General features: G+C 42.4%; 1 protein-coding gene across 2 annotated transcripts in view; it reads left to right on the forward strand.

Moving 5' to 3' along the window:
* Positions 1-22,493, forward strand: part of DGKD (diacylglycerol kinase delta) — a 59,510-nt gene that overhangs the window by 21,087 nt on the left and 15,930 nt on the right. For both annotated transcript variants that reach the window (XM_054282325.1, XM_054282326.1), the window contains 14 exons: positions 9,546-9,650; positions 10,457-10,589; positions 11,146-11,252; positions 11,774-11,899; positions 12,951-13,053; positions 13,569-13,731; positions 15,768-15,876; positions 16,603-16,742; positions 17,508-17,592; positions 18,146-18,240; positions 18,329-18,428; positions 18,583-18,856; positions 20,679-20,840; positions 21,564-21,692. In XM_054282325.1, coding sequence (XP_054138300.1) covers positions 9,546-9,650; positions 10,457-10,589; positions 11,146-11,252; positions 11,774-11,899; positions 12,951-13,053; positions 13,569-13,731; positions 15,768-15,876; positions 16,603-16,742; positions 17,508-17,592; positions 18,146-18,240; positions 18,329-18,428; positions 18,583-18,856; positions 20,679-20,840; positions 21,564-21,692 — 1,831 coding nt within the window. The remainder of the gene's footprint in view (positions 1-9,545; positions 9,651-10,456; positions 10,590-11,145; positions 11,253-11,773; positions 11,900-12,950; positions 13,054-13,568; positions 13,732-15,767; positions 15,877-16,602; positions 16,743-17,507; positions 17,593-18,145; positions 18,241-18,328; positions 18,429-18,582; positions 18,857-20,678; positions 20,841-21,563; positions 21,693-22,493) is intronic.

Genomic DNA, 22,493 nt, shown 5'->3' on the forward strand with positions numbered 1-22,493 from the left:
CTGAGAAGGAGTATGGATGTCATTCTCCAGCTGTATGGAAGCCTGAGGTGTGCTACAATTTTTTCATATTATAACCTTGTTACTTAGTACTGATTCTATTCAGCAGCAAAGTTGGTGGTTTCTGTCTTGTGACCTTTTACTTTACTAACCTCCTCTAGAATGTGTATTTTTGCTGTATTGTCCCAGGGCTTACTGATGCTGTGGAGAAATGGCATAAATTTTCATTTCTGGTTTAGTAACCTTTCCTATAAACAGAGGGCAAAATGCTTGAGCTTGGGTAAAAAATTGAGGTGCTGACAGTCCTTCCTGATGGGGAGAGTATGTTGTTGGTGTTGCAGTTCATGCACAGTGAAGTGAAAGTGCCTATGCCAGTTCATGATTTTGTGTCAAGCTGAATTATTTGTGTAGGTGCTTTTAAATTAAAATACATTCTTTTCGGTAGAGAGGCAGTGAAGTCTTCTCTGAAGAGTTCAGTTTTGAAGGAAAATAGAGCTGCTGAAGCTACAGAACGTTTGCTGCTCTTGCCTAGCGCAGGAGCTGTGTGTCTGTAAGGCACTGTTGGAACAAGAGAAACCCAGATCAGAGGGTGGTTGTGCTGGTTTGAAATACAGGCTTTGGGAAAGAGCATGTCACTTATTTTTATGAGGAGAAAGAATATAAGAACTTTTGTTGCAAGCTGTTTTCAGGAAGTCATAGTTGGACTTTAAGCTTTGGCTGATAAGAGATCAGGAAAATCTGCGTAGTTTGACACAGATTCCCAAAACTTCCCTGTGTGGCTTCAGCCCTCTGAAGAAAATGGAGTTGAATATATGCTCCAGGGAGTCACTGGGCTTTCTAGCAAGGGAGAGGATTTTCCTCCCCTGCTTCCTCAACTAGAGCGTAAAGGGACCCAGAGAGAAGGCATCAGCTGGGCAAAAAGACTGATTGATCTGGAGGCATAGTGACACAGGCCAGTCCCAGGTGTCCTGAATTCTCACACAGTCATGGATTGCCCTGTTAATGTTTGGAATAGGGGAAGATTAGAAAAGAGGGATGTCTAAAGAGGATGGGTTTTTTTTCCTTGTTTTTAAACTCTTGTCTCTGAACTGGGCAAAATTGGAGCACATGCTGGAAATTCAGTTTTTGCTGGGGGTTGTTGTCTTTTCCACACCCATGTGTGTACACATTCAGGAATTGTACACTCTTTGCTAGTGCTTGTAGTCTGTTTATATTGGCAGCTGTCAGAATTTCCTTTATAAGCAAATGAAAAGATGAGTAGAGAGCGGTGTATTGCCATGTCTAGAATTGCTCTGCTGGTTTTTCACCTTCCTTCATTAAGTGCAGTTCAGTCCCCATTTCCTGTCAGAACCGCTGCAGTTTCAAAATACTTTGCTATTTTAGTAGTTTGTAATCCAGACTTCAGTTTTTTCTCCTTGAGAAAAGGCCCTTTGGTAAACAGACCATTCTGAGTCACTGTTAGTCAGTGAAAATAGTACTTTAAAATCTTTTCATGTCAAGGATTTCTGGGACTCTCAATCCAGCCTCCTGTGGGAGCTGGTTATTAGTCTGCTGTCACAAAAGAAGGAAAAATCTGGAGAAAAACTACCAAAAAGAAGATAAATATGGAAGGAGTGTTAGAGAGTCTGGAAGATGTTGCTGTGGGTGGAGAGATCTGGCGATTGCTACTGTACGTTACAGAGCGACTCAAAAATATGCGGGAGTTTTTGAGAGAGATGAAACGACTGTAAGAAATCGTCAGACTGAGCTTTAACTGTTTTACTGTGGGACAGGGTAGACAGGGAGCTGAAAAGTGAAGGAGACTGAAGAGCTTTTGCTTTCATAGAGGGAAGTTTACAGCTTTGAAATAATGTCTGCCCTTGTGCCTGAACACTGGAAGCTTTTGTTTGATAATCTCTTTGCAACTGTCATGCTGAATTGCGGTTTCACCTACCTTTCTGAGCAAGACTGCAGATTTCAGCTGCTTCTCGCCTTCCAGGTGAGGGCACAAAGGCAGAACAATGTGTGGTCATTTAAGAACATGTTCAGCTTTACATAGAAGCTGCTCTGGAAGGAAAAGGCTCCTCTTTATGCACGGAGAGGCTTGCTAGCATTCCTTGCAGAAATGCTGCCTCCCTATTTCAGGTGCTTGTGATGGTGCGTGAACAGGACCTGTCTTAGCCTGGTGGCCCAGTGTGGAAAGCTCCTGGGTTCATCAAGCTGTTGAAAGCTAATAATTTCCTTTTGTACTAGCTACCAGTTTCCGTTCAACACTGCTGAAGTTACGGGGCTGTGAGGAGCTGCTACTAACAATAAACTCTCAGTAACAGGTTATTTTCCTACCACTGGTAGGATCTTCTATTGCCCAGTGCTGTGATTTACTGGGTGCCAGCCTTGCCATGTGTGAACCCACTGAGACAGCAGCTCTGCCACTGGGGAACAGTCCTGCCGCTCTGTTCTTCATGGGTTTACTTCAGTTTGAGTGAGTAGGAAGCTTTCTCTGAAATATCCTTTACCTTCCTAAATGGGCTGCCCTTTCTGAACAGAGTGGTTCTGTTTAGGAACTCTTCCTGGCAGGACTGTGTCCTTTGGAAAACAGGTAAAGAGGTGCATGTGCATCTGCTGCATGAGGTGGAGAGTGTGTGGGTAATGGAGCTGTGCTAGGATTCTTTGGCACTTGGTACAGCCATTCTATCCACTCCCACTGGGTACTGCTCCATCCTTGGAGATCTCTGGGGATTAACAGGTCTGAACTACCAGGATAGTTGCTTTTTTCACCTGCTAACAGTGGCATGCTCTAGCTTTTGACATCTGTTAAGTTGTTGTTAAAGTCTTAAAATCCTCTTCTTGTCTGTGCTCCTCTTACCGATTGGCAAGAACAGGAATGTGCCTTGTTTAGAACAGTTTCCAGAAGCCTGTAGGAATGTGACCCTGGTATGAGAGATGATAATTTTCCCAGGGATAACGCTGGGACTGGTCTAGTTTCCCGCTGCAGCATGGGGGAGGATAGGGACTGGAGAAATCCCAGATGGAGGGTCAGCATGAGTTGAACTTGACCTGCACACAGCATAGTGCAATAAGTGCCAGTGCTAATGCTCAGAGAAGATGCACTGCTGCCCTGGCTCAGGAGGGACAGCTTGCAAGGTATGTGAACATAATAATGTAAAAATGGTCCTAAAGAGAACCACAACACATGCTGGACCTGCTTTCCTATAGAAATGAGCCTGTCGTGGACTTTATAGATTGAAAATGAAGGTAAAACAGCCACATGGAGGGATAAAATAGCTGATGTACTGTGAACAGAGATTTGCGCACTTAGGGCTTTGAGGAAAATCTTGTTACTGCTGTTTAAAAAAAAAAAAAAAGGAGAAAGGAATTTGGCATAACTAAAGGACCAGTAATGACTTGTTTTAGTTGGTGGAAATGAGAGTTTCCATAGGTGGAAGATGGTCATTTTAGCAGGAAATTAAGATCTTGCATTATAAAAGACCACAAAACTGGTACATTTCTCGAGTGTTATGTAAAAAGCTACTTTTTCTTTCCCATATCCAGGTTTTGGGGGAAAAGAATTGGTGCAGTTTGGAGAGCTCTAACTGACCTCTGCAGTGAGTTAATGGGATTGAATTTGTTGGCAAAACAGGGTGAAAGCTGAATTGCGAAATAGAATAGGGCTGTAGTCTGTGAAAGAAGGCAAGGCTTGGACCCTCATGAGTCTTTGATACTCATATTATTGCTCTCTTCCAAACTGTGGAGCCCCACTAAAGTCATACTGACTCACTGCCTAAGGCTTTGCTGGCCTGATGCTGAGCTCCACATTGTTTCAGAAATAGACATAATTGAGACAGGCTGGTTTAAATCTCAAATTTGTGTTTTATTCTCCCTTTTTCACAGTCTTCTTTTTTGTGTATTTGCTGAGTGAGTAGCACTTGCTAATCCACACTTAATCCATTTTGCCTGTGTGGGTTCAGTAATTGTGTTTGAAACGCAGTGGTTTTGCTGGTTTGTGACCCTTGCTGATGAATACAGGTGAGGTGTTTTACTGTATTCCAGTGTTCATTTCACTACTGCTTTCACTGAAACAGGAGCTGAAGTGGAAAAATGGCTGTGTCCTCATTACAGTCTCACCCAGTTTTCCTTCCTGAATCTTGGGCTCTCAGGATGCCAAGATCATTCCCCACCATACAGAGCAGACGTAGCAGTTAGCTACAGGTGGGGGATGGTTTCCTTACCTTTGCCATATGTGATCAAACTGAAGATTTGCAGCTTTTAAAATTTTTTTCTAGTTTCTAGGTCTCTAGAGCTCCAGAAATTCCTGTTGTCTCTGTACTCAAGTCATCAACTGTTTGGAATAATGCAGGATCTCTTAGGGGGATTTATGGCTAGCACATTTGAATGTAAGTCTGTATTGCAACAGGATATGAGTAAAAGGAAGCAGTCAGAATGAGCAGGTGTTCTCATACCCCCACATTTGGCCATTCTGAGAAATGTACACATCAGGAAAATTATATTTAGTGATGTTCAATGTCCCCCCACCCCATCTCCCCCCGCAGCATTTCTTCTGTCAGCTCTGTGATTGGGCCAGTGTGGTCTTAACTTGCTTTGCCATCTTTTGTGGTCACTGAGCTCACCAGATGTACTCTGATAACAGTCCCAGGGCATGCTTGGCTACACTGTCAGTTTATTGCTGAGAAGTTCCTGGGCAGCCAGAAAATGCCCCGGGTGGGCAGAGATGATAAAGTCTCTTGGGTGGCAGCAAGACAAGAGGATGAAGTTTATTCTGCAGCTGTTGGGGAGGGGAAAGTTGCTCAGTACAACAAAGGGTGAAGTATATCAGATTTCTGTTTAAAATTTGGTCTAATATAGGAGTCTTTTTTGGACTGCCTTTTGAATCTGATTATTCACAGCTGTTCATCAGGGAAGGACATCCAGGGACATTAGTCCATTTTTAGAACATGAAATGAGGAGTTTTCTTTGGTTGGCTCTGTTGTTTGTTAACTGGCTGGATTTGAAATGTCAGTAAACTGGTGTTAGTTTTGGACAGAGGAGTGTGGGTCAACATGAGAGGTGGGGGTTAACAGCTGGTAAGAGGGAATGGACCAAGTGTGAGAGAGAGAGGAGATAAAGTTAAATTCTTGGTGTTAAAAGTGTCTGTGTTTGCACCAGACAGCCAATGAAGGCATGGTTATTTTCAAATACAGGTTTTTTTAGATTTAGATTGGGCAAGCTTGAAAATTGGGAATTTCTCTAATAGACTTGAGATGACTCGTGGAGGGCACATAACTTCTTGCTGGGGACTTGACTATCACCCCCATTTCTGCAAAATGTATTTCAGGGGTTTCACATGCAGTGAGAAGTTCATCATTAATCTTTATCCTCATTTGAAATGTTTTTACCCCTTCCTGCCATTCCCATGTGTTTTTGTGGCTCTCCAGGAGTGATTAGAGGGACTGGCAGCCTTTTTCCCCCCCATGACTGTGGAGCTCTTTTTTCTGGTCAGGATTAGATGTCAGTCATATCACCATGCAGTGAGCACTGGACACCCAGTTTCTACTAATGAGTGAGATCTAAAGAATCACACCCAGAAGTTCAGTAACATTTAGGATCAAGAAAGTTTTCAATATTTACTTTTTAGGCAGAACAAGCACTTTTAATTTGCATAATTGCTCATATCTAGATACAGTTCTGAGCTGTTTTGGGGCAGGAATGCTCAGAGTTCTGCCAATCCCGGAACAGGCCAAAAATCTGTGAGATTAAAAATAAATCTGAGGACTTTTTGTTGTTTTTTTTTTTTTTTAACTCCTAGTAAGGCAGCCCTCATCCTAACTCAGAAGCAATCAGATTGTTGTTTTTGTGCTCTCCGTTTATGAGAACAAGAGGTCACTGGATGACATTACTGCTTTATAAATTTAGAACAAATAAAAGGAAATGGTGCTTCACCTAGTGCGTCGTCATCCTGTGGAATATACTGTTCCAGGATGTTAGTCAAAAGCTGTAGCCGGAACATAAAAAATAGCTGGACCATGCTCATTTGTAGCCATGTTCACCAGCAGGGATAACCAAGCCTTGTGTTCCAGAGTGGTGGCTCACTGCAGCTGTAGCTCAGAGTGAGCTCCTTGGACTCCTGGCTGGGAAAGGACAGCATTCCAGGGGGAAGATTGGTGGGGCTTCTTTTGAGATGACAGGAATGATTTAATTTTTGTGTGAGATGTTAAACTGATCGTCGCTCTTGCCTGAACAGTGCATGTATGTAACAGCCTTGCCCCTCTGTCAGTATCCTTCAATACGGGGATGTCTGGAGCTGAAATAGCTGGTTCAAGGAGAGGGAGGGAGCAGTGGCAGGAGTGTGAGTGAGAGCTTCTGTTGCTCAGCCGAGTGCAGTGGCACACGTGCTGCCTGTGCAGGAAGGAGCCGCAGCTGCTGCGCTGCAGGGCAGGCACGAGGGGCTGATGCTCGCCAGGTACCCGGGCTGGGCTGGGGGTGGATGTGCAGTGTGTGAACGGCAGAGGAAGGGGGCTGTTAACACGTTTCTGGATTCCTGATTCCTTGTTAAGATGTTTAACTCTAGTACCGCTGCATATTGATCAGGAAAACTGGTTTGGATGGTTTCTTCATTTCCCCAAATAATTGCTGCGCTAGTTACATTAAAATCTTGTCTATCCTTCATAGGGAAGTCTGAGTTGTCCCAGTTTGTTCTCCTTAGGAGCAAGCTTTTTAAAGAGGTTTATTCTTTTATTTCCCATCTCTGCTGATAGCAATAAATCCAAGTGCAAATGTTGCTTTTGAACTGACTAATGGGGAATGCTCTTCATATGTTTATCCTGCACAGTTACATTTTTATTTGCAGTTTGTAGTTACACAATAGACTCTTTATTTTAATTCTGTGACTCTTTATCTGGATGATTCATGTATGAAAATCTTTTGATCTCTTTACTTATCCTCTTGTCTTATAAACTTCGACTTTGTTCTTTGAAGAGGGGGTTTTCTAACACTGAATGTGGGGATTTTTAAGATGAATGCAGTAGGTGACTTAAGAAGGAATTAGTTGCTTTCTATATTGGATGTTCTGTCCAATTATCCAGGAAGTCAGTACCCTCAGAAATTAATTCTTACCAAAGGAATGTCTGTATTTCTGTATTTTATGTCAGTGTTTTAAATTTCTAGTCTTCCACTGTGATTAAAAACTATGCTATAGTTTGCATTTTCCTTCTGTCCCCCCAAAAAGGCAGAAAAATAGGAAAAGAGACAGCACTGATAGGAGTGTTCTGAAGCTGTTCTTCCCCAGTGCTCCAGACATGCCAGTGACTCAAATGAACTGTTGGTTCCTTACAGAATTTTGCTGGTTTTACAGCCATGAAAGGTCCTTGGATGCTTCATCCTGGGATGTTTGGACTTTGTATGTGCTGCTGTTGTATGTGTGCAACTATAGATGTTCTTGGCCTTATTACCAGGAGGAAAGTGAGGCCCAGTGGTGTCTGAACAAATTAGTTAACCTTGATTTTACTTCCAGGGAAAAATCTGCTTCCTCTTAGCAGGACTCAGACATGCTTCTTGTTCTTCTCTAACTTGAAACTGATTTATGCATTGTGTTTCATGCTCTGGAAAAAGTTTCTCTAGGGCAGCCATTCTTACATAGCAGAGTTTTTGATGGAAATACATTTAACTAAACACTTTCCTGCTTTCCCAAGGAAGAAGAAAGATTCCTGTGATTACCTTCTTTGGAAATAAATTTTTTCAAAGCTGGAAATTTTTAAAGAAAAGTGAGGGAAAAGAGAAGGAGTTCTTCAAAGTTTTATTTTTAAAATAGTGTAAATATTTACTTCTGTGTGCTACAGTTGATACAGATCTGGTCATTTTGTCCAAGATAGAATGCTTCAAATGCTAAAACTGTGTTTCTAATATGAATGGCCAGTCCTTTCTTTACAAAGGGATTTAGCTCCTTTCATTGCCTACTCAATGTGTCTCTAGCACTGGTTTCTAGGTATTGGTCATGCCTCTGGGTAAGGTGGTGTTATTGCAGGGGAATCTGCAGTCTGTGAATGAAAAGAAATACAGTTTGAAAACTGAAGACATTAAAATAAAGCAGAACTTTCCAGGTGTATCTTTTTTGTTGACATTACATCCACATTTCTTGGAGGATGTTCTGGGGCACTTCAATATCAACTAAAAGTTTGGTGTTCAATTTCAGAGGCTTTTATTTTTAATCTGTGTTATGAATGATGATGAGAGAAGTGAGAAACAGACTGGAAAACCAGGATATCAGGTATTGGGATGATGTATGTGCGTGTTTTAGTGTTCGTTAACAAAACTTTGGCTGAATGATTGGGCCTCAGGAGATTCACACAACCCTAGTTCAGTTTAATCCATTCTTTCAGATGTTAGGTAGAATTTGCTTGAAAACAGATGATGTAGACAATTTTTTTCATGTACAATATGTACAGGAGTGCAGGAGAGTCTGGACTGCTAGAAATTTTTAGAGTTGACATAAAAGGGAGTCCTTTGATTTTTGTTAACATTGCTCCACCTTAATGCAACTTTTCTTAAATCCAGGTCTTGCAAACACTTCAGTATTGATATAATTTAAGTCAGCTTGATGGAAATCAGTAGAGAGTTGTGGAAAAAGAGACAGTGAGATAACTGCACTGTGAGGAACAAATACTTCAGTCTTAGGAAGAATAAGGGTTGGTATATAGTCAAGTCTGGACTCCAGCTGAATGGGCAGCGCTGAGAACCGCAGACATGGTCCTTTGGAAAGCAGAGCTTTTATTTCTCTCTGCTGCCCCCAGCTGACTGAAGGAGAGGGATTTGGTGGTTGAGGACAGAGAGACCTGGCACTTCCTGGGCAAAGGGGAGCTTTGGCCACCCTGTGTGTCTTCTGCTGGTTTGTTAAAATATTGTTGATTTAACATAGGGCAACTAATGCATGGGAATTAGCCCAGGGCACAGACACACCGAGGACAGGATTGTTGGAGGGAGATAAACTCACCACAGCTTCAGCCTGATAGGGGAACATTTGTTAGAATATCTTTTAGGTATGTAGAACAAGCCCTCAGGAAACATGAGGGTTCAAATTGCTTATTTTGTTTTATATCTCCCCTCCCCATGAGGGAGACTAAACAAATTGTCGTGACTAAACAAATTTTTAGAATGATGTTGTAGAGTATGTTATCTGATTCATTAATTGCTAGAAACTGGTATTCTTTGCTATTAACAAAATGTCTTAATGTTCTTACCAGTTTTGAAAGTACAGTAAGTCCTTTAAAAAGACTTATGCAAGGTCTGCACATAATTACTCCTGTTGCTTTGTGCTTGATTTGTGTTGTGATGTTATTTAGGTATGAGAGATTTCTTTACTTAGTTCAGTATTGGGAATGGCAGCTAAAATCCTGGTGATTCTGTACATTTAGGAAGAAATTAAGGTATGCTGTGGTCGAAGAGAAACAGTTCAGAGGTGCAAATAACTTTCATTGTGCAGCTCTGAAAACAGCTTCAACAGGCTGCACTGGTGGTATACAGGTATTCTCTTGCTGTCTCTCCCTGCCATGTCCACTCCTCATTTTCTCTCTCTGCAGATTATCACTCCATGTCGGAAGCTCATCCTTTGTGCTGATAACAGAAAGGAGATGGAAGATTGGATTGCAGCACTGAAGACTGTCCAAAACCGTGAACATTTTGAGGTAATAGGAAAATGTGTTCCTTTGTGTTCTGTGCTTCCTCTGCTGGCTCACAGCTTGTTTTGAGAGTCAGCTTCTAGTGAGCTCAATAGAAGTAATTTTATTCACTAGAATAGGTAGTAGTGTTAGGACCTTCTGTAAAATTTATCCCAGATACATTGAAGTGATTCTCCAAAAAATGTTTGGCTTTGTATATGCTCCCTTGGGAATTCAGAGAGAATTTTCAGAGCATGGACAGGTTATAAAGCCAAGTTCCCCTCCCACTGTCTTTTCATTTTTCAATTATCCTCCCTGTCCCAATTCACATCTTGCCTGCTTGATATTCTGCCAGCTTCAATGCATCTACCTGCTTCCTGGGGCTGAGTGAGAGCAGCAGTGCCGCCACAAAAAGCTGTCTTGTGTTTTCCCCACTCTGATGCTTGCCTCCCTTATGCTGGCACAAGCATTTCTCTGCTACACAATGAACCAGGCTGGGGAACTGATCTTTCTGAAAATTTAATCTGACAAAAAAGTGGGGTAAATTCTCCAGCAGATAAATTCTCCAGTTCATTTCCCTAGACACACTTGTAGTAAGATAAGGATGAGAGGTGCTACAGGAGCTGTAATGAAGGTGTGGCTTTTTCAGGTAGTGTCTTTTGCCTTAGAGACCTTTTTGAGTTTCAGCTAGTGCATGTTTATACACTCTGCACTCTTTCCTAGTGAAAAAGTGCTCTCTTTCTGCTTTTCTGACTGCTTCATGCAAGTCTTCTGAGAAATAAAAGTCTTGTTGCTCTGCTTTTGACCTTGCTGTAATACATTTATGTGGTCAGTCTACCCAGTACAGCATGGACCATTTCTCAGGGATGCATAACTGGTACGCCTGCTCCCATGCCCGGCCAACGTACTGCAACGTGTGTCGGGAGGCCCTGTCTGGGGTCACATCACACGGGCTGTCCTGTGAAGGTAGGTGTGCCCTCGTCCTCTGCCTGGTGAGGAACAGCCTTGTTTTATTTTTATTTTTGCTCATATACCCAAATACTGCCATCTCTTATTAATGACACGTGTCTGCTATGAGCAGATACACGCTTCTGAGGTATCTGAAAGAATACTCATAAGAAAACTCTTCTTCATGGGAATAATTGTATTTGTAAGAACATCCTTGTTTAATGTTTGAGTGCCCGGAGGTTATTTTTTCCCAGCTTTGGCTTAGCAGAAATGCCTGGCACAGCTCATGTTTCTAACATGAATATGGTGACACCTACACTGTGTAAAATGGCAGAGGAGTGTGCGACTGTGTAAATCATGTTAAATTTAACAAGGTGGTCACTGAACTTTGTACAAGCAACTGGCAAAAATGACAAGGCAAGAATTAATAGCTAGATCAGAACACTTACAGCTGATCATTTTGGTGGTGCTAAAGAGGATGGAGTGTGCCCATGCTTTCTTCTGGAGCCAAATACACACTGCCCCATTAGACCTCCTGAGGCAGGATTAATTGCATTCATCTCTTCCTCCCTAGTGTGCAAGTTTAAAGCCCACAAGCGCTGTGCTGTGCGGGCAACCAACAATTGCAAGTGGACAACTCTGGCCTCTATTGGGAAGGATATCATTGAGGATGAAGATGGGGTAGGTGTTAGTTTTAACTTTTCCAGCCTTACCTTGATATGGAAGCACTGCCTTGTGTTCTGTAGCTTTTTTCCACTTCATAAATAGCAGATTCTGCCTTTACATGAAAAAGATTTTTATTGTCAGAGCATGAGATTTTGTGTGAAAAGTCAACCAGGATAGTAAGGAACTCCTTAGTAGGAATAAACTGCTATGGACTGGGGGAGCTGAGATTAAATAATTGGAGGCATGGAGAACTTGATCTGAGTTTTGGCAAAAGAAATGTAAATAAGTGTTTGGAACAGCACCTTAGCATATTGGGTTGTCTGATGCGAGTCAGTGTTCCTGAGTAACCTGGGGTGAGTCACCGGACTCTTTGTGCTTGAGCATGATGTAAAATGCCAGAATTGGTCCTCAGGTGTTTTCTAGAAATTGCCTTTGCTGTCCTTCAGCAGTGCATATAAAGACTTGCTTCTCTATATATCTCAGAGTCATGATGCTTCCTGTACCTTTAAACGTCTGTCCCTCTGTACCTTTTGCAGATCTCAATGCCACATCAGTGGCTGGAAGGAAACCTGCCCGTGAGTGCCAAATGCACTGTGTGTGATAAAACCTGTGGCAGTGTCCTGCGTTTGCAAGACTGGCGCTGTCTGTGGTGCAAAGCCATGGTGAGTTGAAAAACTGTGATCATTCCAGTAAAAGGACAGCTTTTGATCAGCTCTGTGGTATGTTCTTTTAATGACACTTGCTTAGAATAAAATCTCTAACCATGCTGTCAGTGTTTGCCATGAAGGACTTTATTGTTCTGCAAGAAATAGGAATTTAATTTGTGCTAAGAAGTGTTGCTGTGATACATAAAAGCAAGACCTGAAAAAAGTATCCTGCTTCTAGCCAAGCTCATTTTATTTTGAGAGTGAGCTTTCACAGAAGAATCTAAGTACAGTAGACATGAATCAAAACTTCTGTCATGGACTACATTGGATTTTAGGAGCCATTATTTGTTATTTCTACAGGTTGAAAAGGTGCAACAAACTAGAAAGAATACTCAGCTGTTTTAATTATACCAATTTCCCTTCCATTGCAATAGATTGCTCTTGCCTAACCAATGAAGTGATGCAGATCTTGCTGTGTTTTCAGTTGTCTATAATACTAGTAGGAAAAGTATCAGAACATATGTTTTTAGAATGGGGGGCTCAAATGCCAAGCAAACCCTCTATCTTGCAGTCTTTGTGTACCAGAAAAGCCCTGCTCTACTTTGTGTTTCCTTTTTTGAGTGGCTTCATTAATCTCTTCTTCTTTTACCTCTTATATCCCTCATGTCTTCCTGGTTTGTTTTTTGCTTTCTTATTCTCTTGAGCTTCCAGCTTTTTTTTTGTTGCTGCTTCAGATCTCTCAGCTGAGGCTGAGATTTTGAAAGCAGAGTGCCTGAAGGCTCCTAAAGCCACAGAATCTGTTATCTGGTTCTCTCAGCACTCAAAGTGCTGGTCTCATAAGCTCAAATGGCAGGCAAGTACATACTAGTGGAAAGAAGAGAATTAATAGAAGGCTCTGATTAGATCATTCTTAAAATAATTTTATCGATAAATTGATCAATTGACAGTTTTTGGTGATTTCACCCCCTCTGCATTCTTCCTCTTACAACTTCTTTTGGGTGGCTTTAGGAATTATACCACAATGTCCAAAAGAGTCTGGTATATTCTTTTTTGGTGGTTTTTCCAGGTACACACAGCATGTAAAGAGTTGTTACCAAACAAGTGCCCTCTTGGGCTCTGCAAAGTGTCTGTCATTCCTCCTACTGCTCTTAACAGCATTGATTCAGACGGTAAGTATTCCTAGTAAGTAGCACTTCTTTCTCTTCCTCTCAGTCACAGTCACTTCAGCTGGCACTGTTAATGCCAGGTTCTGTCAGCTGAAAATTCTGCTTTTGCTGTTGCTAAAACTTGCCACTGGAAGCCATTGCTGAATGTGGCAGTGAACTGTTTGCTTTGCTTTTGCATTCAGTTTATCTCCCTCTAATATCAGTGTTTTCTGAGCTGCAACTGGTTACATTTATTGACAATAACTATATTGCTGAAGCAGTTTGGGAAGGTTGGGAAAGCTGAAAATTTTGGCATACTTCTAGGAGATAAGTGTGACATTTGGCAGCATGAGGTGTGGTTCATGCTGGATTTAGGGCTGTGCACGTTCACCCAGTGAGTGCCATAAACACAAGGAAAATATTAGCTGCTTCATAGCTGGGCTGGGGTGTGGGCTGTTGGTTTTTTTCTCCATCCATCACCCTGGGCAGCTTTACATCTCTTGGCTTTTCCTCCCTCTCTCTTCCCCTTGCCCCAACAGGTTTCTGGAAAGCCACTTGTCCCCCTTCTTGCACAAGCCCTTTGTTGGTCTTTGTCAACTCAAAAAGTGGAGACAACCAAGGTGTGAAATTTCTACGAAGATTCAAACAGCTGCTGAATCCAGCCCAGGTCTTTGACCTCATGAATGGAGGACCTCACCTTGGGTAGGCAGATACTTTTTGGAAACAAAAATTCCTTGTAAATACCCAGAAAGTATGAGGGATTTACTTGGTTAAGCTCATCCTCAGATATAACAGGGAACCTTTTCTTCAGAGAAAACTAAACATGTGAGATTTGGAGGGGTTTTCCTATCTCTGTGTTAAGTGTTATTGATTAGCTAAAACAAAAAATGTTGTCAAAAAGGTTATTATATCCATTCATCAGTAATAGCAGGACAGCTTGAGGCATTTTGGGGGAATTCCAGAAACACTCCCCTGGAAGAACACCAAGCATGGAAAGCTTGAATCCGTAAGAAAACTTGTCAGCAAACAGTCTTTTAACAGGCATCCTGGTGATGAAATTAACTCTAAGAAGAGTTAATTTCACATAACTCAGGTGAACAGACAGATGTCATAGATAGCAAATTAATATTGTCAAGATGAGATTTATTGAGAAATAACTTGTCTGAGAAGTCTGTGAAACTTCATCCCTCAAAAACTTTGTGGTGATATTGTGGAGAGACTTTTATGAGTGTGTTTGGTAAAGTTGCTTCTGCCCAAGGATCTAAGTTATGTTTCAGACTTTTTGCTAAATTATGCTAGAATATCTGTGGATATAAAAAAAAGTGAGTACTGTGAAATAAACTTCTTTCATGTATTTCTGCAACTCTCACTTAAAAGAAAAATTTGGTTTTAAGTTTGCCCACTTTCAAATGTTTTTCTGTTGCATCAGATTTAAGTAACTTTTGTCAGTAATTGGTGCTCCTTATAATAAGAGCCAACACAAGATGAATTTCCTTCATCTTTTCCTCACAGTGACTCCAATTCTTTGATTAGATCTGTAGATGCAGGGGGCTTAATCTGGGAGTGTCTGTTCCTGGACTAGTGGTCATTGGGTTCTGCTCTCCTGAGAACTGTTGTGGTTCTTTGCCATAACATATTGCATTTGAAACTGCAGTGTTCTGTCAAGGGGATGTGTTTGGCTGAAAAATAATTTATAAAAGACTTGTAAAATTGAGTATTTTCTTGTTCCCCTCCTCAGCCAGACTGACTGTCATGAGGAATTTTGCTTTTAAGCAGGAATGGAAAGGAGGGAATCAGTTACCTTCTTGAGCTGTGGTGCACACTTCTAAAACAGCTGCTCTTATATATTTGCTTAAAAAGGAAGTGATGGTACAGAGTAAAGCCTGCTTCTTGATAATTTGAATATTTTCAGCTGATGCTAGTCTGACTTGTAGCATAAGATGATGTCATTTCTGGTAGTCATCTTTTGTGCGTCAGGAATGCTTGATAAAATAAGGATTTTTGTGTACCACAGCAAATCCTGTTTAGGTAATAATAGTAATATGAAGGCAAAATAAAAGCAGGACCAGATCTCAAAACTGTTCAGTAGGAAGCACAGTTTCAAACAGGAGAGGTTGTTTTTATTATTCTGGAAAGGGTGAATGGAGAAATTCACACCGGTGAGCTGTTTGCCTGCCTGTGGGACAGACAGGGCACCAGAGCAATGATTTATGTTGCTTTCCCAGAAGGACTAAAGCTTGTGATGTTTTACATCCTCTTGCAGTGGTCTCATGGCTGATTGACTGCATGAAGATCCCCCTCTTGAAGCTTTGCTTTAATTGGTGTGGCTGTGAGTGTCAAGGCAGTGACATCAGAGCACTTAGAGCTGTGATGAATAGCTAGCATTAGGCTGGATGCAGCAGGGCTGAAGAGGGATTTAATTCAACGGATAATCAGCTATCACATGCTTGTCTCCTCTGCTGCAGAGACAAAAGTGCCCTGCTTTAGTAGACGAGTATGTCTTGGGAGATATTTTTGTAGTGGATAGCTATGGTAGGTTGCTTAGCTGTATCTATAATCCCTTAATTATAACCATTTAAATTCATCTGTAATCTGGCAGTGACCTGTATTCATTGCAAAATCAGTGCCTACTTTAAGCAGCATTGCTTAAATGTTTGTTACCTAGATTGGAATTATAATTTCTTTCTGTAACAGCTGATTGTTTTTCCCTCTTGCTTTTTTCTTTCTCTTCTCTGTAGTTTACGCTTATTCCAGAAATTTGACACTTTCCGGATTCTAGTTTGTGGTGGGGACGGAAGTGTTGGCTGGGTTCTCTCTGAAATTGATAGCCTCAACCTCCACAAGCAGGTACCTGCCCCAAGAGCTTGGTTGGATGAAGGAATGTAGTAACAACAGCATGGGCTGAAGAGGACTTTCCTTGGTCATGCAGATGTCATTTGCCCCAGGACTGAAGCTGCTGAAAGCCGACCATAGCAGTGCTCTTGCACTAGTTTTGTGCAAGAAATGAATCCATAATGGATTAATTCTTTATGCCTGTCTGCAGTATTCCTCCACAAGATCCAGCTTTTGGAGTTGCTCTGAGTATTCCTGCTCTATTGCCAGCAGAAACATGCTCTGAAAGGGCTGTGGTTAGGAAACTTGGGAGTTCCACATGGGTTATGCTCTGTTCCCTTTAATTCTCGTGGTGTAGTAGCTGAGTCTTAGGGATTGGCAGAAACTTCACTGGGGTAGAGATAACGTACAGTGTTTTGCCTGGGAACTGTCTGTGCTAATTTTACAGAAACACAATGGCACCACCTGATGGCTAAATATAAACCTCTAGGAGGTTTACTATTTAGCAAGGTGCTCCTTGAGATGGTAGCTGTAAAATGCTCCTCTCTCAATTCACAACCAAAAGTAGAGGAAAGTTTTCCTTAATTGTATTCTCTTCTGGCTGTTTTCCCCATCCAGTTACTTTCTTCCACCCTGGGATTAGCTGTTTCCCAGTGACTGGTGTGTTAAGGAATCAGTCATGTTCCTGACTTGTGTTTCCCCATTTGAATATCACTTTTGTTTTCCTTTTCTCTAATGCAGTGCCAGCTGGGAGTGCTGCCCTTGGGAACAGGGAATGACCTTGCTCGTGTTTTAGGCTGGGGTTCTGCTTGTGATGATGATACCCAGCTCCCTCAGATCCTGGAGAAGCTGGAGAGGGCCAGTACCAAAATGCTGGACAGGTGAGTAAGCATCACTAACATCATCTGCTCTTCAAGAGTTGTGTGAAGATATCCTTCCAGGAGAACAGGGCAGTCCTGACTCTGCCAAGCTTCTGGACATCTTACTAATGCCAGATAACATTTTGTCATTGATAATCTACTGTCACCCTCTAGCAAGAGAAAGTGGTCTGGCTTTCCTTGCTCTGCTGCAGAACAGTAACAGGTGAAATTATCTGGGTTCCAGTGTCCTCTCTTCTGTCCCAGAGTCCTCATCAATTGAATTTGTCAGCCTTTGAAGTAGTTTGAAAACAAACTTACATTGTAACCTAAGACAGCCTTAAAGTCATGATTTTTTTTTAAGCAATTTCATCTTTGTAAATCTAAACCAGTTTATCTTGAGCTTGGCTTAGAAATGAAAGCCAAATGCAGAAGTGGATGTTAACCCTTGGTATTGATACCTCCTGTATATATCTTTGTACATGATACATAAGACTGTCTCATGTCTTTAGAGTTGTATCTTGGCATCTCTTATGTTGAATCAAGTAATACCAATGGAATTTTTGTGGAGAGGGAAGAAGTAGAGATGTTCCCTGTGCTTGTTCATAATGTCATCCTTCCTTCTTCCCCAGTTCAGCCCTTCTATTTTTCTCCTGCCACCCTCTGGCTTCTTTATATCAATGATGGTTCCACAAAGTGCAGTTTGTTCTGCTTTGGGGTTCTAACCTGTTACATTTGGAAAACAGAGGAAATGATCTGCATTGTAGTGACAAGTATGATTTTCAACAGGTGGAGCATCATGGTGTATGAAACCAAACTCCCTCGCCAGGCTTCCACTTCCACAGTCACTGAAGATTGCAGTGAGAATTCAGAGGTACCTCTCAGGAGGGGCAGGGGACTGGAGCACCAGCCTTGGAGCACACGAGATTGAAGGCAGTGGCTGAGCTCCAGTGGAGCAGAGCTGAGCCACGGGTGTAGCCAGAGCTGCAAAGATCTGGGGCTTTAAGTCAGTGAAGTATCATGGAGAAAGATGGAGGTTGGGTTACCAGGGTCAACAACAATCATGAGGGATGAGGAGAAGATACTTTGGAATGGGATGGAAAGGAAATTACTGGCTTTTATTTGCTTCATGATGTCAGGTTGTTGAAATAGTGGCAAACTGTGTAGCAGTCATGAACGTCCCTGGTGCTTTTAGGTTTGCAGTTGATCAGAGATTCTGAGAACTGCTGATGATTTGCAGGTTCAGAATTAGTTTCTTCATCAGATTCAGGTCTTCAGTGAGTAACAGAGCACTGGACTGTGGAACTTTTTCAGGGCAAAAAGAATCTGTAGAGAGTTACAGGTACTCTTAGAGGAGCCAGGATTTCACAGCATGTGTTGTAATGTTGGGAAGCAGCATCCCAGTGTTTCTTTCTCGTGGTCAACAGGTGCAGAAGATTCTCTGCTATGAAGATTCTGTGGCTGCTCATTTGTCCAAAATTTTGACTTCTGACCAACACTCAGTGGTGATCTCCTCAGCCAAGTGAGTACTTAGAGGACAACTGCACTAAATTACACTCTGAAAATCCTGCAACAACCCTTGTGTGATTTTGTTTTCCTCCTTTGTCTAGAGTGCTTTGTGAGACAGTGAAGGATTTTGTGGCTCGAGTGGGGAAAGCCTATGAGAAGGCAACAGAAAGTTCAGCGGAGTCAGAAGTCATGGCCAGGAAGGTAAAATTTGAAAATATGTTTGGGTTTCTACTTCTGAATGTCAAATTGGTCTGTTTCCAGAGTACTGGGATAGCAGCAGTTCAGTTAGCACTATAAGAAATGAGCTACCCAGGCAACTGTTAGTTCTACTCAGATGTTGTTCTTCTTCACGTAGTGCTCTGTCCTGAAGGAGAAGCTGGACTCATTGCTGAAGACACTGAATGATGAATCTCAAGCATCTTCCTCTCTGCCCAACCCTCCTCCCACCATTGCAGAGGAGACAGAGGATGGGGATGGGTCGGGCAGCGCTGGTGACTCTTCAAGTGAGCTCTCGGTGGGCTCGGCCTGCACTGCACGGCCCCAGATATTCCGTCCCCGAGAGCAGCTCATGCTGAGAGCCAACAGCCTGAAAAAAGCCATTCGCCAGATAATAGAGCATGCAGAGAAAGGTAACGGTCAGGAGTCCTGCTTGTCACTTCCTACACCTATTAACAAGTATAAATTTCCTTTATTCTGGGGGCAGCAGGCCTCTTCATTGAAAGCAGCTTTCCTGAGCTAGAGAAGCTATTCAGTAACTCTGGCCATTTAGTTTCAGTGTTATCTCTGCCAAGCCCACCTTCTGGAAACATTGCTTGGTAAATGAGTCTGAAGTTCAAGGTATGTTCTCTCCAGCGGGCTGATTTAGGAAGTTCCTACCCTCCCACACTGCTAATTTGCATTTCCTGCCTGTCCCCACCCATACCACATTTGTGTCAATGCAGCTCTTTCTGTGCCTTGCTGTTAAACAGATCTGAAAATACTTGGGAAGAAGGGATTTTAAGTATTTTAACATTGTTTTAATTTCTTTATAGCAGAGCCCAGGAAAATATTGCTCTAGTACAACTGCAGGAGAGAGCAGGAACTTCTTAAGTGAGCTTTGTCCCTGGGAAAAACTTACAGTACTGTACTTTGGTGCAAGTCAGTTTTGTTCTGATGTTAACTTCTTAAGCAGGTGACCCTCTTCTCCAGGTCTTGACCCTTGTCTGTCTCCAGACACACACCCCCAGTGCTCCAAGTTTCTTTTCCTTTGAAAGGCATCAGACTCGAAGTGTTAGTCATAAAGTCAGGGGTTAACTGAGACCAAAGGAAGTCCTTAACAGATTGTTACTGGAGATAAAAGCATTGAAGTTGCAGATGTAACATCCATGCACACCCAGGTGTGCACTCTGAACTACTGTGTAGTTACAAATCATTGCAATGTTGCTTGGATTTCCAGCACTGCAGCATTGTGTACAACATTTGCTGGAGCAAATAGTGAAAATCCAGCAAACAGCCTGCTTCTGGTGAATTAGGAGGCCTTGACCTCACAGCTCCCTCACTTTGCTGCTGCTTACCAGCAATTTGATGTTTGTGAAGTTCTGTTGGAGCCCAGGCAATTTGCTTAATTCAGCCACAAGTGTTCCTCTTTCTGCTGTACGAGTGGGATGGATTGCTTCATGGGCAGTTCTGATGAGCTACAGGGTCAGCACAAGGGAGAGACTGGAAGAAAGGGGTGAGCTGTGCAGGGAGGGAGCTGGTAGAGCAGCTGAGGGCATTCAGAGCTGAGCCCTGGCAGGGGCTGCTGGGGAGGAAAAGACCTGTTGGTTGCTTGCAAAGGAAGTTTTGATTTCTTTAGGCAGCATGCTAGCGTTTAAACCTTACGAGCTCTCAAGCAAACTCCTGTTACATTTCAGATGTGTTTGTTCAGCTTTTCCAAACTGTTTTTCTTCTTCCAGAGTGTGCAATCTGATTCTTTCCTCTGATTATATTGGTTTTTACTGACTGCTCTTTTCTTCCTTTTTGATTATATGTGTCTAGTCCCCTTTTCAAGTGCCTTATGTTATTGCACCACTACAGATTAAACAAACAGGAAATTCTTTAATCATTTCATGTCTGTCTGGTTAGAATTCCTGGCAACATCTAAGTGCAAATAAATGGAAGCCTATCACCTCTAGCACAGTTTACATCTCAGGATGTCTGAGTACCTGTGGCATTAAAAATAGACACTTATATTTACAGCCTCACTGCTAAAGAGCTCAGCAAAGTAAACAAAGAGGCTAAGCCAACCTGGTTCCAAAAGCTCTCCAGAGCAGAGCTGAGACAAATGATAAAGGAAAGCTTTGTGTTATTCCTGTTCTTTCCTTTAAGGAATCAGGGCATTTGGAATCCCATCCTGTTGCTATTTACATGAGTGGGAGATATTCCTTGCCAGAAGAGCTGTGAGACACTCACCTGCTTTATCTCTTCATACAGCTGTAGATGAGCAGAATGCCCAGACCCAGGAGCAAGAGGGCTTCCTCCTTAGTCTCTCAGCCTCTGAGGAAGGCAAGGAGCTGAGGAATGAGGATAAGATCTCCGTGCAGTCATCACACAGCAGCAGCTATGGAGTGTCCAAGGGGAGGAGCCAGAGGAAAGGTACTGCTCTGGGGCTGCCACCATGCAGGCCTTGCCTGTGTTTTGCAATTCTGTTAGTTATAAAAAGGGAATGTTATGTGTATTACTTTCTGTGTTCTGTTCTTTTCAAATTTTTGCATGATTGCGCTTCAGGCCTTGCACATTTCTGTGTTCTAGCCTATGCATTATACACCCTATTTTTTGCTGCATCTCTCATGGCTGGTCCATGATGTTAGCATATGAAAGCCTGGGATTCAGAAATTTTCTTGCACCTTAGCCAGTAATCTGGGTTCTCTTGGCTAGCAGTGCTTGGACAAGGACAGTCTTGAGCACTTTTCATGTCATCCTTTGCAGATGACAGAGAACAGCAGCCAGTTTCCTTTAATAACTGTGTTATGTGAGTAATTTGTCAGAGGTCCCTGATCACTGCTGATACATTTGGAACTTCCCTGAGTATTGATTTGGAGCCAAATACCCTATCTGTTGTGCTGCTGGCACCAGCTTTTTCTCATATCCATTTCTAATATTTTTCTTGTGGAGTTTTGATACTTCCAGTCTGTGGGGTTTTCCAGCAGCACATATGTGACATCTCTGTCTTTTAATGACTGGTTCTGTCAGTTCTTTGTTTTCTGGGGGCTCAAGTGTTTTGCTGTTGAGTGATTCCTAACCCAGTCTTGCTGCTTAGCCTGTGTCAGTCTGAATCACAGTGCTATGTTTGTCAATAGCCAAGTTTGTGTTTTACAGCCTCCAAGTCTCCTTGTGAAAGACTAATAAACAAAGGAAGTTTGTCACTGGGCAGCTCTGCATCTCTTCCTCCCCAGACAGGAAGCCGGGACAACTTGCCAATGCTGAACACAAAAATCCTCTACCCAAGTAAGTGTGACACCCACCCCTTCCCACCAGGCAGCCAACTGGAACATGGGTGACTGCACTGCAGCACAGGCTGCAGTCTCCATGTGAAAACATGAAATTGTCCTGCCAGATGCCCTTTTGTGCAAGGTCAACCATGAGAGAAATCCCTTTGTGGATAACTGCAAGTGAAGGCTTGGAATTAGCTGTAGTAGTTTCCAGTTTGTAGCTAAGACTTAGACACAGATTTTTATTAATGCCATGAAGGGGCAGAATTTAGATGCCAGTTGCAAGGAGATACTTATCTCAAAGTAAGCATGAGAAGGGAGAAATTATGCTGTTGAGAAAGGTTTCTGAAGAATGGCAGCCATGGGTTAGGAGCAGCAGTTCCTTTATGTGAAGGCTGAAGTGACTGGACATGCACAGACCCAGCAGAATTCCCACCTCCCACATGATGTGCAGCAACTTCTCCCTGTCCCTGTAGCAATATCTTTCTTATCTCCTCACCCAAATTACCTGTTCAAATTACTCCTTCTGGAAGCAGGTAGTTTCCTTTCTCTCTGACAAACCTACTGTTGTGGGTCACCAGTTAATAATTTAAAAAGCAGGAGACAGTAATTATTGAACAACTTGGATCATAGCTTCAGTCCTGCTCCTTTCTCTCTGTTCACTGTATCAGGGATATCTCTTGTCTCACCCTGGAACAAAAAAGCTGCTGCAGAGAGAACTCCTATTTCTCTTTTCCATGTTTCTATACAGCTGTGCTGCTGGCCTTAGGCAGTACACTGTCGGTCAGAAACCCTCCAGGCAGCCCCAGAAACCCTT

Source organism: Melozone crissalis, unplaced genomic scaffold (assembly GCF_028551555.1).
Source record: "Melozone crissalis strain CALT ecotype California unplaced genomic scaffold, PUWL_Pcris_2 ptg000034l_1, whole genome shotgun sequence".
Taxonomy (NCBI): domain Eukaryota; kingdom Metazoa; phylum Chordata; class Aves; order Passeriformes; family Passerellidae; genus Melozone; species Melozone crissalis.